Raw genomic sequence first — 16,326 nt, forward strand, 5'->3', positions numbered from 1 at the left:
GTCCTGGAGGGGTGGTCCTGGCTGGGGTCTGTGGTCCTGGAGGGGTGGTCCTGGCTGGGGTCTGTGGTCCTGGGGGGGGCGTCCTGGCTGGGGTCGGTGGTCCGCTCGGGGTCCCCAGTCCTGCAGGCGGTTTGGGATCCCAGCGGGCCCGGACGGGGTCTGGGGTTGGGGGGTCCCCGCAGGCCGGGGCGGTCCGGGGCGGGCAGGGGGCGGTCCGGGGCGGGCGCGTTTCCGCCGTCGGTCCGGGCGGGCGGGCGCAGAGTCCCGCGGGCGGCGCGGAAGCGGCGGCGGCGCGGCCGGGGCAGCCATGTCGCCATTGTCTGCGGCGCGGGCGGCCCTGCGGGTCTACGCGGCCGGCGCCGCGGTGATCCTGGCGCAGCTGCTACGGCGTTGCCGCGGGGGCTTCCTGGAGCCAGGTCAGCGGGGCGGGGTGGGGGTCGGGGCTCCGGGGACCCGGGTGGGCGCGGGCGCGGGCCGGGGCGGGCTCGGGGGCGGGAGCGCGGGGTCTCCGCGTGACCTTGGCGAGGCGGTGGCGCTCCCGGAAGTGGTACTGGGCGGGGGGTCGCGGTGGGGCCGGGGTTGCGGGGGGCGTGCGCGCCTGGGACCTCCCCACCCCGCGCTCCCCGTCCCCGCCGGCTCCTCTGCGCGCCCCCCGCGCTGGCCCGGCCCGGCCTGGCCCTTCCCTCCCCGCGCGTGTGTCCTCCCCGCCTGTCCCGGGTCGGGCTCCAACCGAGCCGCCCCCGTGCAACCGCCCCCCGGCCCACCCTGACACCTCCGGGCCATGGCCGGGGACCCGGGGGCTCGCACGCCCCGCGCCCCAGACCGCAGGCGGCTCTGCCTGCCGCCTGCGGTCGGCCAGTGACCGCGCGCCCCCGCCAGGCCCCGGAGGGGAGGAGGGGGCGTCCCAGGGACCTCGACCCTCACCCACCCCAGGGTAAGTGAGGACGGGCCCTTCTCCGGAGAACGTCTTCAGAGGGGACGCAGGGGCGGCTGCTCGGGCACTGGGCAGCCACGGAGGTCTGGTGGGGAGGGCAGGCCTGTTAAGTGGCAACTTTGTTTCCTTGGCCTTTGTAAACATCTCTGAGTCACAGATCTCCAACTTTGCAGGACTCGTTTACTGTCAGAACTCATCAGTGAGGACCGCCACTGTGTTTTGTGTATGAAGATTACTTGTATTCATAGATTTGTAGGTTCAGAATTTATTTATTTATTTTTTGTAATAGGAAGTAGAGATGAAGTCTTGCTATGTTGCCCATGCTACTCTCGAACTCCTGGGCTCAAGCAGTCCTGCCTCAGCCTCCCAAAGTGCTGGCATTACAGGCACCAGCTACTGCATCCGACTAATGTTTTAAATTTTTTGTGGACAGGGTCTTGCTGTGTTGCCCAGGCTGGTCTCAAACTCCTGGACTCAAGCGATCTTCCTGCCTTTGCCTCCCAAACTGCTGGGATTACAGGTGTGAGCCACCAAACCTGTCTAATGTTTTAATTTTTTTTGTAGCAATAGGGTCTTGCTATGTTGCCCAGGCTGCTCTGAAACTCGTGGGCCGAAGCAGTGCTCCTACCTGGGTCCCCCAAAGTGCTGGGTTTACAGGCGTGAGCCACCACGCCTGGCTAATGTTTTAAATCTTTTGTAGAGATGGCGTCTCACCATGTGGCCCAGGCTGGTCTTGAACCCCTGGCCTGCAGCAATCCTCCAGTCTGGGCCTCCCAAACTGCTGGGATTACAGACAGAGCACCACTGTACCCAGCCCATATTCTCAATTTAAACCTAGAAACCTGTAAACAATTATTTGTGAACTGGTATAAGGGGAATGATAATTCCATGTTAGGTTAAATGACACTGTTTCAAAAATGACAGTTTTCCAAAACAGAGCGTTCAGAGGGTCAGTGTGGTGGGGCTGGGGGTGTACGTTGCCCCATATGTCTTAAATGTCTGGCCTAAGAAGAGAGCTGTTATTTCTGCCTCTGTAGACGGTTTCGTGGCATGTCAGGAGGCCTCTGGAAGACACTGCTGCACGCCTCTGGGAGACTGGGAGTCAGCCAGGCGAAGCGCTTGGGTGCCTTATTGTGAAATGACTTTCGACTTCCACTCTGCACCCACTGAGGGAACCCCAGGGGTCCCAGCTCCACACTTTGAGAAGCGTGCCTGGAGTGGATGTTTTAAAATGAGCCTCACTCTCTCCCGCCTCTAGCCAGAAAAAGCTTTGAGTTTTCTGTGAGCTAAGCTAAGCTTTTTCTGCCAGGCTGGCTTCAGTATTTGTTTTTTAAACCTGCTTAGCATAATTACAAGTGCGTAGAAGAAGGAGCGTAAAGGAACTGCAGTCAGGCCTTCCTAGGGCAGGAGAGCATGTTTGTTTGAAGTAAGTAATCATTTGCAAGGTAAACGGTTTACAGCCAGCGAACAATTGTGTGGCGTCTCTCAGAAGATGATGTTTTAGTTTTGCTTACAGAAAGGTCCCCTTAAACCTTCTTAAGGGCCTGTGTGGACCCTGGCAGAAGAGGCTGGCGTTCCTGCAGCAGCTCACCAAAATGCTGGCCTTTGAAAAACTTGCTCTTTGTGCATTAGAAAGGAGGGCTGGATTCTTTTTTTTTTTTTCCATTTATTGATTAAATAACAACAACAGAAGGTTGTTAAAGAGGACAAGCTTCTGGTGAAGTCACGTGTCTGCCAAGGGACTCTGTACCCGGTGTGTATCGAAGCAGAATGGTCTTCTCTAAAGATTAACTTCAGTAGCTTGTCCTCATCGAGCCCCTTCCTGTGTATGGATTAAGAATAATTTTCGTTATCGGTGGAGGAACGCCGTTTTCCTTGGTCTGCTGGTGGCCAGCTTCCTAAACGGCGTTTTTTATTTGCTTCTCTCTGGTGGACCTTTGCTGTTGGTGAGGAAACGTTGAACTTTGTCCAGAGCATTTGAGCTAAGCTGTTTGAATAACCACGAGGGCCAGTTTCCCCACTGCAGATTGGAAGCAAGGGCAGTTTTTTCTTAGGACTTCCAAATGGAGCTTGTTCTTAGATATCTTACAAAGGAAATGCCTGGGTTACACCTTCCACATGAGTTGACTTACATAGTATGAGAAGGAAGAAATTGCGGCTGGAATCCACTCCTAAATGGTGTCTTCTTCCAGTTTATCATGGAAAAACAAGATAATTACAAATTAATCATAGATGCTGGTCATGCCTTTACAGAGGGGGTTTAGAAGCAAATCGACAATTCCTGTAAAAGGGTCTGCCTCTGTGTTCTTGAGACTGTCCATGTGGCCATTCAGTAAGGTGTATCTGTTGGTTGGATTTTAAAATAGGTGATTTAATCAGTGTATTTCATATCCTAATATGGCATCAAAACTTGAACACTGATATGGCCTGAAATCTGTTGAAAATGGTCGTGTTGAGTGAAGAAAGTCTCTACCCACCAGTATTAATAACAGGGTGATCTGTTTAGAAATTACACTTTCTCTGATGCATCAATGAGTTTTGCAAAGGAGAGAAAAGTGATGGTACCTATAGTCAAGCCCAGTTCCAGTACTGTACAGAATTTTTCTTAAAAGTTCTATTGTAAACAATAGGCCATAGAATATTCCTTCACTTTCTGGGATGCAAAATGGACTCGTAAATGCTGTACCACCGGAGTGAGTATTTACAAAAAATATGCCAACTGGCCCACTTACAAAGCTATTTATAGAAGTCCTACTTTTCAAACTTTTTTTTTTAACCTATAAAGGGAAAGTTAATTCTTGTTGGTTTTATAAGTAGTGAACAGTGGCTATTAGAAATCAGGTAGAAGTAAAAACAGCGGTTTTCCAACTTCTTTTTTTTTTTTTTTTTTTTTTTGAGACCGAGTTTTGCTCTTGTTGCCCAGGCTGGGTGCAATGGCATGATCTCGGCTCACCACAACCTCTGCCTTCCGGGTTCAAGTGATTCTCCTGCCTCAGTCTCCCGAGTAGCTGGGATTACAGGCATGTATGAACCACCACGCCTGGCTAATTTCGTATTTTTAGTAGAGACGGGGTTTCTCCGTGTTGGTCAGGCTGGTCTCAAACTCCTGACCTCAGGTGAGCGTCCATCTTGGCATCCCAAATTGCTGGGATTACAAGGGTGAGCCCCTGTGCCCGGCCTCCAACTTCTTGATCATAGAATCCGTTTCAAAAAAACGAGGACCTCGGACAGTTTTTGTTTTTGTGGACTATAACAGTCAATAAGTCATCCTGTTAGACATTAAAACAGAAATTTAAAACATATTTAACAATTTATTTAAAAGTAATGGTAACAGGCCAGTTACATGTTACTACCAAGAATGTATGTAATATATTTATTGTTTATGTATTTTATTTTTATTAAATATATATATTTTTAGAATAATTTATACTTTTCTGTAAATATAAAATACAAGTAAGTTGTATTTATATAATGTAGATGTAAATGAAAACAACTGATATTTTTATATAAATATATAAATGTGTACATTTATGGGGCACATTTTGATGCTTTGCTATATGTTTGCATTGTGGAATAATTAAATCTTGCTAACATCTATCACCTGCTATTTTTCCTTTGTGGTGGGAACATTTAAAATCTCTTTTAGCTGTTTTTCTGTTTTTTATTTCCATAGATTATAGGGAAACAGGTGGTGTTTGGTTCCATGAGTAGGCTTTTTAGTGGTGATTTGTGAGATTTTGGTGTACCCATCACCCGAGCAGTATACACTGCGCACAAGACATTTAAAGTATCTTTATTAGTGGGCTGGGCACAGTGGCTCATGCCTGTAATCCCAGCACTTTAGGAGGCTGAGGCAGGTGGATTGCCTGAGCTCAGGAGTTTGAGACCAGCCTGGGCAATACAGTGAAACCCTGTCTCTATTAAAATACAAAAAATTAGCTGGGTGTGGCAGTGTGCGCCTGTAGTCCCAGCTACTCAGGAGGCTGAGGCAGGAGAATGGTGTGAACCCAGGAGGGGGAGGTTGCAGTGAGCTGAGATTGTGCCACTGCACTCCAGCCTGGGCGACAGAGCAAGACTCCGTCTCAAAATATAAAAATAAAAAAAAATAAATAAAAATAAAAACCTCTTTTAGCTATTTGGAAATACGTAATACACTATTAACTATAGCCACCACGCTGTGCAGTAGGTCACTGAAACTTATTTCTCCCATCGAACAGAAACTTGCTACCCTTTGGCCATGTGTTGTATGTTTTTTAAAATAAAAATGATTGTCATTTCCAAAATAACGAAAACTTAGGGAGAAGAATGGCTGAGTTTTAGGGTTTTGTCGGCCTCATCCACAAAGGGATAGACGGCGGCTGGCTCCTTCCTCTGCTTCTTCACACTGGTGTCTTGTGATGTGTCGTTCTGGTAAGAGTCATGTGAGGCACGTCTACTGGCCTCTCATGGATGTGCAATTGGAAACGTGAAGTCGCCGGCCCCCTGAGAGCGTTCTGGGGAGTATCCCCCGCAAGCCCCCCCCCGGGGATGCCGCACCAGCCTTGAAGAATGAGGCAGTGAGAGGCTGGTTTGCAGCAACCTTTATTTGTGGCCTTGTGTGCACGGAAGCACTGCGAGGGAGAAGGAAGGAGGAGGGAGGGTACTCACTGCAGAAGGCCAGCTCCGCTGTGGCTGTTACGTGGGTTCAGGTGGAACCCACCTGCTGTGTGGACGGTTCTTTACCTGGGAGTCCCATGGTATGCTGACAGCAGGAGCTATGTAGGAGGGAGCTTCTTGTGCCTCCATCCAGGAGTCACTTAGTTAGGGGTTTGGGAATTTCTGCTGTCAGTACCAAACTTCACTCCAGGTACTAGACCTGTTTCAGCCAAATAATAATAATGATCATCATAATAGAATATAAACCTTTGTTTACCTAAATAATAATAATAATAATGATAGAAGATAAATGTTTGTTCATGGTACTGGGCCATCTTTCAGTCCAATAATAATAATGACTAGGAATAATGATAATAATGATAAAATATAAACCTTTGCTTCATGTTCCTGGGACGTCTTTCAGCCAAATAATAATAATATTAATGAGAATATAAACCTTTGTTCAGGGTACTGCGATCTCTTTCAACCCAGTAATAATCGTAACAATAGTAATAATAATGATAGAATATAAACCTTTGCTTCATCTCCTGGAATGTCTTTCAGCCAAATAATAACAATAATGTTACTGATAATAGAATAGAAACCTTTGTTCAGGGTACTGCGACCTCTTTCAGCTCAATAATAATAATAATAGTAATAATGATAATAATGATAGAATATAAACCTTTCCTTCATCTCCTGGAATGTCTTTCAGCCAAATAACAATAATAATATTAATGATAATAGAATATAAACCTTTGTTCATGGTACTGCGACCTCTTTTCAGCCCAATAATAATAATAGCAATAGTAATAATGATAATAATGATAGAATATAAAACTTTGCTCCATGTCGTGGGAGCTCTTTCAGCCAAATCAGAAGAAGAATAGAATATAAACCTTCATTCACAGTACTAGGACCTCTTTCAGACCAATCATAATGATAGTAATAATAATTATAATTATAACAGAATACAAACTTTTTTTCTAGGTTCTAGGACCTCTTTCAGCCAAATACCAATCATAGTGGAATATAAAACTTGGCTCTAGGTACCAGAACCTCTTTTCAGGCAAATAGTAATAGTAAGAATAGTTTTAACAGAATATAGACCTTTGATCCAGGTACTGGGACACCTGTGAGCCAACTGATAATAACAACAGTGATAATAATAGAACATAAACCTTTGACTGAAGTACCAGAACCTTTTTCAGCCAACTAATAATAATAAAATATAAACTTTTGTTCCAGGTACCCGGACTTCTTTCAGCTTAATAATAATCATAGAATATAAACCTTTACTACAGGTCCTGGCACCTTTTTCAGCCAACTAATAATAATAATAGAATATAAACTTTTGTTCTGTTGCTGGGACCTCTTTCAGTCTAATAACAAAAGTAATAATAATAGAATACAAACCTTTGCTCCAGGTTCCAGAACCTCTTTCAGCCTAATAATAATAATAATAATGATGGAATGAAAATTTTTGTTCCAGGTATTTGGGACCTCTTCCAGCCTAATAATAATAGTAATAATATAAACCTTTGCTACAGGTATCAGGACCTGTTTCAGCCAAATAATAAGAACAACAATGATAATAATAGAATAGAAACCTTTCCCCCAGGCACTGGGACCTCTTTCAGTCAAATAATCGCAATAATAATAATAACAATAATAATAATAATAATCATAGAATAGAAACCTTTCCCCCAGGCACTGGGACCTCTTTCAGTCAAATAATCGCAATAATAATAATAACAATAATAATAATAATAATAATCATAGAATAGAAACCTTTCCCCCAGGCACTGGGACCTCTTTCAGTCAAATCGCAATAATAATAATAATAACAATAATAATAATAATAATAATAGAATTTGGACGTTTGCGTCAGCTTTCAGGACCTCCTTCAGACAGATAATAATAACCGAGTATGAACTTTTCTTCCAGGTGTCGGGACCTCTTCCAGCCTAAAAATAATAGTAATAATAGCACATAAATCTTTTTGTTGTTTGTTTTCCTCTTTTTTTGAGACGGAGTTTTGCTCTTATTGCCCAGGCTAGAGTGCAATGGCGTGATCTCGGCTCACTACAACCTCTGCTTCCTGGGTTCAAGTGATTCTCAAGCCTCAGCCTCCTGAGTAGCTGGGACTACAGGCACGTGCCACCACCACGCCCGGCTAATTTTGTATTTTTAGTGGAGGAGGGGTTTCACCGTGTTTTCCAGGGTGGCCTCAAACTCCTGACCTCAGGTGATGCATCCGCCTTGGCCTCCGAAAGTGCTGAGAGTACAGGCATGAGCCACGGCACCTGGTGCCAATATAAAAATCTTTGCAAGCCTGTAATCCCAGCACTTTGGGAGGTCGAGACGGGCGGATCACGAGGTCAGGAGATCGAGACCATCCTGGCTAACACGGTGAAACCCCGTCTCTACTAAAAAAAAACACAAAAAACTAGCCGGGCGAGGTGGCGGGCGCCTGTAGTCCCAGCTACTCGGGAGGCTGAGGCAGGAGAATGGAGTAAATCTGGGAGGCGGAGCTTGCGGTGAGCCGAGATCTGGCCACTGCACTCCAGCCTGGGCGACAGAGCGAGACTCTGCCTCAAAAAAAAAAAAAAAAAAAAAAATCTTTGCTACAGGTACTGGGTCCTTTTTCAGCCTAATAATAATAACAACCATAACAATAATAATTAGAATATAAACCTTTGTTATTGGCACTGGGACCTCTTCCAGCCTAATCATAAAAAAAGTAGTAATAAATAATGGAATAGAAACCTTTCCTTCAGGTTCCAGAACCGCTTTCAGCCTCATAATAATAATAATAATAATAATAAAATGTAAACTTTTGTTTGAGGACTGGGACCTCTTTCAGCCTAATAGCACAGATAATAATAATGGAATGTAAACGTTTTCCCCCAAGTACCAAAACCTGTTTCAGCCAAATAAGATGATGATGATGATGACGACGATGGAGGATCTGATAACAACTGTGTCCTCTCACTCAGGTCAGACTTAAAAGCGAGCATTTCCGAGCTAGACCGAGGCCTCTTGAGATGATTTTCTGCCTCCGCTGACTGTGTACTCCAGGGGCCCCACCCTAACTCGGCTGCAGAACATGCAGCTTGAGGGTTCCCTGTTCGCTGGAAGTCCCGGTGGTGTTATTCATTCTCTTGGCTGGCTACCTTAGAACAAACCAGGATGTTGGCGTTGGTCAGAGGACCCCCATCCTTGCACCCTACTCTCGGGAAGCAGCGCTGCTGGGCTATGGTAATGCCCAGTTCACCTGGCACATGGTGGCGGCTCCCTAAAAAGCGCTGGACAGGGACCGTTGATGGAAAGCCAGCAACATAGGCCGCGACTGCCCATGAAGACGGGGGCCCTTTCTAAGACCTCTACTCATTATTGGGGGCAAAATTAACCTTCAGAATATCTTGCTGTAATAAAGTACCAGAAACCGGAGGGCTTAAAACCATAGCTTATTCTTTCCCAGTTCTGGAGGCCAGAAGTCTGAAATCAAAGTGTCTCGGGGCTGCGCTCCCTCCGGAGGCTTAGGCGGAGCATGCTTCCTGCCTCTCCCAGCTCGTGGGGGCTCCCGGCGTCCCTGGGCTTCAGGCCAGCCACATCTTCACTCTAGCCTCTGTCTCTCTCTCCATGTGGCCTTCTCTATGTCTGTGTCTCCTCTTCTGTCTTTTATAAAGACATTGGTCACCGCATTTAGGGCTCACCCGAATCCCGGATGACCTCATCTCCAGATCCTTAACTCATTAGATCTACAAAATTTCTTATAACCAAGTAAGATCTCATTCCACGTCCTGGGCTTTAGGATGTGGACAGATCTTTCTGTGGGCCACTGTTCAATCCACGATGATTTTAGCAGTTCCTTCTGGAGGCTCCAGGGGAGGATCCTTCCTGTCTCTCCCAGCTCCTGGGGGCTCCAGGCGTTCTGGGCTTGTGGCCGCATCACTTCAGTCTCTGCCTCTGTCTTCATGTGGCCGTCTCCTCTGTGTCTGTGTCTCCTCTTCTGTCTTCTATTAAGGACACTGGTCACTGCATTTAGGACCACCCCGACTGAGAATAATCTGATCTTAAGATCTTTGCCTTCATTATGAATACATCTACAGAGACCCTTTTTCCAAACAAGGTCACAAGTACCAGGTGGATACAGATTTTCTTTGGCAGGGGAGGACGCTTTTCAACCCACTATAGTGATCATTGAAATATGCTTCCTTGCACTGACTGTCCCGACACTCTGAACGTGCCTGGGTGGTGCATTTCGTTGTTTACCCTCCTGAGTGCTGTACTGGACACTTGCAGATACAATTACACCTTTTAACAAAGCCCAGCTGTCATTTTGGGCAACCCAGTCACAGAGGTGGCCTCCTGAGTGGCACCTGGAAGGGCCTGTATGTGTGAGTATTCAACCTCAACAGGAACCCTGGGGACTGGCTTCGGGGTCATCTGAGCCTCCACACCAAGTGCCCGATGATGTTTGCACAGGTGTGTGATATTTACGCAGTTGGGCCTTTCCGCCCACAGGTGTGACTGGATACAATGGGCATTTTGAGAAGTTCCAGGGATTGAGAAATCCATGCTTCTTCAGATGTGCTTACAGATCACGGATGTACCTGTGCTAAAAACAAAGCCTGTGACATTCCACATGGCTTCATTTTAAACCATAAAGTTGGACAAGAATGTGCAATGCCTCTTAGCTATAGGAAATCCGGCTGTAGCCAGATGGAGGTCCTGTTTGGCTTCTTTAATGCAGTTAATGAAGCTCAGGTGGCGTTCGACAGCGATTCTTGCTGTGATGGTTGCCGGGGGTGGGGGGTTCTTCCTGGTCGCTTGTGGACTCTTCTATGTAGGCGATGTCCCCAGAAAAGATCTACGCAGCTTTCCCACGTGGCAGGTGCTTGGCAAAGCTCTTAGAACAGGAATAACAAGCCCCTGCGATGAGAAGGGCACTGTCAGGCTGGGCACGGTGGCTTACGTCTGTCATCCCAGCACTTTGGGAGTCCGAGGCGGGTGGATCACCTGAAGTCAGGAGTTCGAGACCAGCCTGACCAACATGGTGAAACCCCATCTCTACTAAAACTACAAAAATTAGCTGGGCATGGTGGCAGGCACCTGTAATCCCAGCTACTCAGGAGGCTGAGGCAGGAAAATCGCTTGAACCTGGGAGGTGGAGGTTGCAGTGAGCTAGGATCACGCCACTGCACTGCCGCCTGGGTGACAGAGCGAGACTCTGTCTCAAAAAAAAAAAAAAAAAAAAAAGGCACTTGTCAGGTACAGCCCTGCAAAAATGCCGTGCTCACTCGCAAACCTGTACGTTGACATGTGCAGCACCGCTGCGTTGGATTGACGTAGAAGAAAGAGCGTGTTCCTGCGCTAGCTTCCCACCTCCGCTTTGCAAAAGTGACCCGCAAGGAAGGTCCAGCCGTCCGGCCCCAGTGCCCTTTGGTTGAAAGCGGAGCTGCCCCGGCACCCCGGCTGTCTCCCCAGCAGGGCTCCCACATCTGCCTGGGTCCCTTCTCATGCTGTGTTTGTCTTGGCCCTTCTCAGCAGGTCCCCACGCATGAGCGGCCGTCCAAGCAGGCAGGCTCCAGTGGAGAAGCAATGGAGAATAAAAGCCTGGAGAGCTCCCAGACAGACCTGAAGCTGGTGGCCCACCCCCGTGCCAAGAGCAAGGTGTGGAAGTATTTCGGCTTTGACACCAATGCCGAGGGATGCATCCTGCAGTGGAAGAAAATCTACTGCCGTATCTGCATGGCCCAGATCGCCTACTCCGGAAACACCTCCAACCTGTCCTACCACCTGGAGAAGAACCACCCCGAGGAATTCTGCGAGTTTGTCAAGAGCAACACGGAGCAGATGCGCGAGGCCTTTGCCACCGCCTTCTCCAAGCTGAAGCCCGAGTCGTCCCAGCAGCCCGGGCAGGACGCTCTGGCTGTCAAGGCTGGCCACGGCTACGACAGCAAGAAGCAGCAAGAGCTGACGGCCGCCGTGCTGGGCCTCATCTGCGAGGGGCTGTACCCGGCCTCCATCGTGGACGAGCCCACCTTCAAGGTGCTGTTGAAGACGGCTGACCCCCGCTACGAGCTGCCCAGCAGGAAGTACATCTCCACCAAGGCCATCCCTGAGAAGTACGGGGCCGTCCGGGAGGTGATCCTGAAGGAGCTGGCCGAGGCCACCTGGTGTGGCATCTCCACGGACATGTGGAGGAGCGAGAACCAGAACCGTGCCTACGTTACGCTGGCCGCCCACTTCCTGGGCCTGGGCGCCCCCAACTGCCTGTCCGTGGGCTCCCGCTGCCTGAAGACCTTCGAGGTGCCCGAAGAGAACACGGCGGAGACCATCACGCGGGTGCTCTACGAGGTCTTCATCGAGTGGGGCATTAGCGCCAAGGTCTTCGGGGCCACCACCAACTATGGCAAGGACATCGTGAAGGCGTGCTCCCTGCTGGACATCGCCGTGCACATGCCCTGCCTGGGCCACACCTTCAACGCCGGCATCCAGCAGGCCTTCCAGCTCCCGAAGCTGGGGGCATTGCTGTCGCGCTGCCGAAAACTGGTGGAGTACTTCCAGCAGTCTGCTGTGGCCATGTACATGCTGTATGAGAAGCAGAAGCAGCAGAACGTGGCCCACTGCATGCTGGTGAGCAACCGCGTCTCCTGGTGGGGGAGCACGCTGGCCATGCTGCGGCGCCTCAAGGAGCAGCAGTTCGTCATCGCCGGGGTCCTGGTGGAGGACAGCAACAACCACCACCTGATGCTTGAGGCCAGCGAGTGGGCCACCATCGAGGGGCTGGTCGAGCTCCTGCAGCCCTTCAAGCAGGTGGCCGAGATGCTGTCAGCCTCCAGGTACCCCACCATCAGCATGGTGAAGCCGCTGCTGCACATGCTCCTCAACACCACGCTCAACATCAAGGAGACCGACTCCAAGGAGCTCAGCATGGCCAAGGAGGTCATCGCCAAGGAGCTCTCCAAGACCTACCAGGAGACGCCTGAGATTGACATGTTTCTCAACGTCGCCACCTTCCTGGACCCCCGCTACAAGAGGCTGCCCTTCCTCTCGGCCTTCGAGCGGCAGCAGGTGGAGAACCGCGTGGTGGAAGAGGCCAAGGGCCTGCTGGACAAGGTCAAAGACGGCGGCTACCGGCCGGCCGAGGACAAGATCTTCCCGGTGCCCGAGGAGCCTCCCGTAAAGAAGCTCATGCGGACGTCCACGCCTCCGCCCACCAGCGTCATCAACAACATGCTGGCCGAGATCTTCTGCCAGACGGGCGGCGTGGAGGACCAGGAAGAATGGCACGCCCAGGTGGTGGAGGAGCTGAGCAACTTCAAATCCCAGAAGGTGCTCGGCCTCAACGAAGACCCCCTCAAGTGGTGGTCGGACCGCCTGGCCCTCTTCCCCCTGCTGCCCAAGGTGCTTCAGAAGTACTGGTGCGTGACAGCCACGCGTGTCGCGCCTGAGCGTCTCTTTGGTTCCGCCGCCAACGTGGTCAGCGCCAAGAGGAACCGGCTGGCCCCCGCGCACGTGGACGAGCAGGTGTTTCTGTATGAGAACGCCCGGAGTGGGGCAGAGGCGGAACCCGAGGACCAGGATGAGGGGGAGTGGGGCCTGGACCAGGAGCAGGTGTTCTCCTTGGGGGACGGCGTCAGCGGCGGTTTCTTTGGCATCAGGGACAGCAGCTTCCTGTAGCGAGGAAGCGTCTCGTCTTACAGGTCATCCCCGCAGCAGCCCATTGGATGCTTTGCTGTAAATACTCACCTGGTCAGCTTGGTTTTGAACCTCAGAGACCATCCACTGTCTTTGACACCTAGAAGGTGGAAAAAGGAAAGAGATTCGAGAAGCGAGAGAGGGTCAGGCGTGGTGGCTCTCGTCTGTAATCCCAGCACTTTGGGAGGCCGAGGTGGGCAGATGAACTGAGGTCAGAAGATGGAGACCAGCCTGGCCAACATGGCGAAACCTGTCTCTACTAAAAATACAAACATTAGCTAGGCATGATGGTACGTTCCTGCAATCCCAGCTACTCTGGAGGCTGAGGCCAGAGAATCACTTGAACCTGGCAGGTGGAGGTTGCAGTGAGCTGAGATCGCTCCACTGCACTCCAGCCTGGGCGACAAGAGCGAGACTCTCTCAGAAAGAAAAAAGAAGACACGAGAGAGGCGGCTTTGAGTGGGTTTCCTTTCCTCCCCTATTCCCGGAGCCTCGACGACTTCTGCTTGGGAATTGCAATGCTCAATGCCCCGCATGCAGCAGAGACTAGAGGAGCTGTTCCTTCACAGATACTTGAGACCCACACCATACCATATCCGATTCAAGTTCTCCCTGGGAGGGTTTAGAAGACACACAGGAACATTCTGGGTGGCGTCGAACGAACCTTTCCTGATCATCATGCGTGACTTCTGCGAGGTCCAGATCACTGAATTCGTGTTTACATTCTCATGCAAGCGGGGACCTCTTGCTTCTGGGAAATGGGGAGAGACCTTTTAGCCAAAATGCCCTTCTTCAAAAGAGAGACCTTTTTTTTTTTAAATGTTTGGTTAAAAATGTGACAGATGAGTAAAAAATGCAGACACTTAACAAAAAGCAAAAAAAAAAAAAAAAACAAAAAAAACCCCGGTGTGGACTGTGTTGTATTTTCGACAGGTTGCTGTCAGCCTGCTTCCTGCTCCCTGCCAAAATTCACTTTGTGGAGTTGGCCCTTGAAAACTGGGTGGTGGCTCATGCTGAGGTCAGGAGTTCGAGACCAGCCTGGCCAACCAACATGGTGAAACCTCGTCTCTACTAAAAATACAAAAAAATTAGCCAGGTGTGGTGGCGTGCGCCTGTAATCCAAGCTACTCAGGAGGCTGAGGTGGGAGAATCGCTTGAGCCCAGGAGGCGGCGGTTGCAGTGAGCCAAGACTGCGCCACTGCACTCCAGTCTGGATGAGAGAGTGAGACTCTGTCTCAAAACAAAACGAAACAAAAGTGGGTGGCTCACGGGTCTGGAGGTTATGTCTGTGTGTGTCAGCCCTAAAAGTCCAGTTCCTCCGTGCGGCCAGCTTTTCCACATAGGGTGTTTTTGATTTGATTACCGGAAAGGACTCTTGCTGCTTCTCTTTTAAACTCAATACCACAGGGGAAATGAATTTTAAAATATTGCCACCGGAGGGGTTTTTCGTGGCTGGATTCTTGCGAGTTGCTTTCAGTCATTCAGGGAAACAAAGACGTTTTCCAACATGTAGAACTGCTTTTTAACTGGAGGAAAAATACTTAATGAAGCTTAGCGTATTGCTTGGATTGTACGTGCAGCAGGTTCTCTGCCTCCGTGAAGACAAGGTGGGCTGGGGAGGACGGTGTCTAGGAGGGATGACCCCACTCAGCTCCAGGCAATGTTCTGCCGAGACCTGAAGAACTCTGGGTGTCAGAGGGTGAAGCAGGAACTACCTGCATTGCACAGCTGCTCACTTCTCAGGGCTACAAGCAGCACAGAATTCTATCCTTAGGTCCTGAGCCGGTGTAAGTCTGTAGAGAAGGAAGCGCGGGAGAAATCCACGTAACCTTTGCTTTCTTTTTAAGGGAAGCGGTTCTGCCATGAACTTGGAAGCCTCAGCTCCGGGTGTTCTCAGCAGAAGGGCAGCTGGAAGGGACACGGCGGGGCAGGCTTTGGGGTTGCTCTCTGTTGTGCCCGCATGCTGGGGACGCAGGGCAGCCCATGCCTCCGGGGCCTCTATTCTGTAGCATTGCCAACGTTCCCTTTCCGTCTCAATCATTTGCTTTTCGTCACTCATGTGAAAAATGTGAACTGCTCCGGCTCTGTCTTCATTTTTATTTTTAAGCCATTGTTCCCCTCCTAAATGGTTGCTTCTTATTTAATGCTTTAAAGTTGGACTGTTGTTCAATAAACCAGAGAACTACATTAGCTGCTCATTCATTTGTCTGCCGCGTGTCCGTCTGGACTGCAGCTTGTCTGAACCCCTTGATCCTGGGAGTGGAGGGAGGGTTTTTGTTATTACTATTTTTATTTTTGTTGTGGTCCTTGTTTAAAGCAACTTTTTCCAGGGCACCCACAGTCAGTTCTGTGCTCCTCTTTCTCATCTGTAAATCTTCAAGTTATGATGTACTTTCGGGTGTTTTGGCATCAAAATATCGAAGTGAATCAAGTCGGCAGCGGGTGAAAGCGTTCCCTGGGAGCACAGACTTTTGCCAGTTCCTTCACTTAGTGGATAGTTGTATAAAAGGAGGCCCGATGGACGAGGCAGCCTGGATGGATCCGGATGGCATCAGCGCCTTCCCTCTCCCCGCAGCCTCCTTATCTCCCCTCTCTTCCTGTCTTCCTCATCTCCTGTCACATCCTTTCTTCCTTCCCTCCTCCTTCCCTTCAACCCTCCCTTTTCTTCAGCCAACCAATCCTTCCTTCCTCCCTCCCTCCCTCCCCTCCCCTTCTCTTCCCTTCCTTCCTTCTTTCTCTTCCTTCTCTCCCTCCCTTCCCTTCCTCCTTTCCTTCCTTCCTTCTCTCCCTTCTTGTCTCCCTTCCTTCCCTCCCCTCCCCTTCCCTCCCTCCCTTCCTTCTCTCCCTTCCTTCCTTCTCTCCCTCCCTTCCTTCTCTCCTTCCCTTTCCTTCCTTCCTCCCTTCCTTCTCTCCCTCCCTTCCTTCTCTCCCTCCCTTTCCTTCCTTCCTCCCTTCTCTCCCTCCCTCCCTCCCTCCTCTCCCTCCCTCCCTTCTCTCCCTTCCCTCCCTCCCTCCTTCCTTCCCTCTGTCCCTCCTCCTTTCCCTCC

At 49.8% G+C, this 16,326-nt stretch overlaps 2 protein-coding genes across 4 annotated transcripts in view; both read left to right on the forward strand.

Moving 5' to 3' along the window:
• Nucleotides 1–306: 306 nt before the first annotated feature.
• ZBED1 (zinc finger BED-type containing 1) lies at nucleotides 307–15,466 on the forward strand. 3 transcript variants are annotated; one of them, XM_007990934.3, is made up of 2 exons: nucleotides 307–416; nucleotides 11,123–15,466. In XM_007990934.3, the coding sequence occupies exon 2, from the start codon at nucleotides 11,177–11,179 to the stop codon at nucleotides 13,259–13,261; it is 2,085 nt and encodes a 694-aa protein (XP_007989125.1). In that variant the 5' UTR covers nucleotides 307–416; nucleotides 11,123–11,176; the 3' UTR covers nucleotides 13,262–15,466. The 3 variants fall into 3 exon arrangements, with proteins under 3 accessions (XP_007989125.1, XP_007989126.1, XP_072870004.1); XM_007990935.3 differs by having other exon boundaries at nucleotides 309–416; nucleotides 11,126–15,466; XM_073013903.1 differs by lacking the exon at nucleotides 307–416 and adding an exon at nucleotides 578–934.
• The window catches only part of DHRSX (dehydrogenase/reductase X-linked), a 314,506-nt gene continuing 298,487 nt past the window's right edge, over nucleotides 308–16,326 (forward strand). Inside the window, exon 1 of the mRNA XM_073013905.1 lies at nucleotides 308–416. Coding sequence (XP_072870006.1) covers nucleotides 308–416 — 109 coding nt within the window. The remainder of the gene's footprint in view (nucleotides 417–16,326) is intronic.

This window comes from Chlorocebus sabaeus, chromosome X, assembly GCF_047675955.1.
Source record: "Chlorocebus sabaeus isolate Y175 chromosome X, mChlSab1.0.hap1, whole genome shotgun sequence".
Classification (NCBI taxonomy): domain Eukaryota; kingdom Metazoa; phylum Chordata; class Mammalia; order Primates; family Cercopithecidae; genus Chlorocebus; species Chlorocebus sabaeus.

Excerpts from the sequence above, each read along its gene's own strand:
- ZBED1 (XM_007990934.3), top strand. The coding sequence starts at position 11,177 with ATGGAGAATAAAAGCCTGGAGAGCTCCCAGACAGACCTGAAGCTGGTG.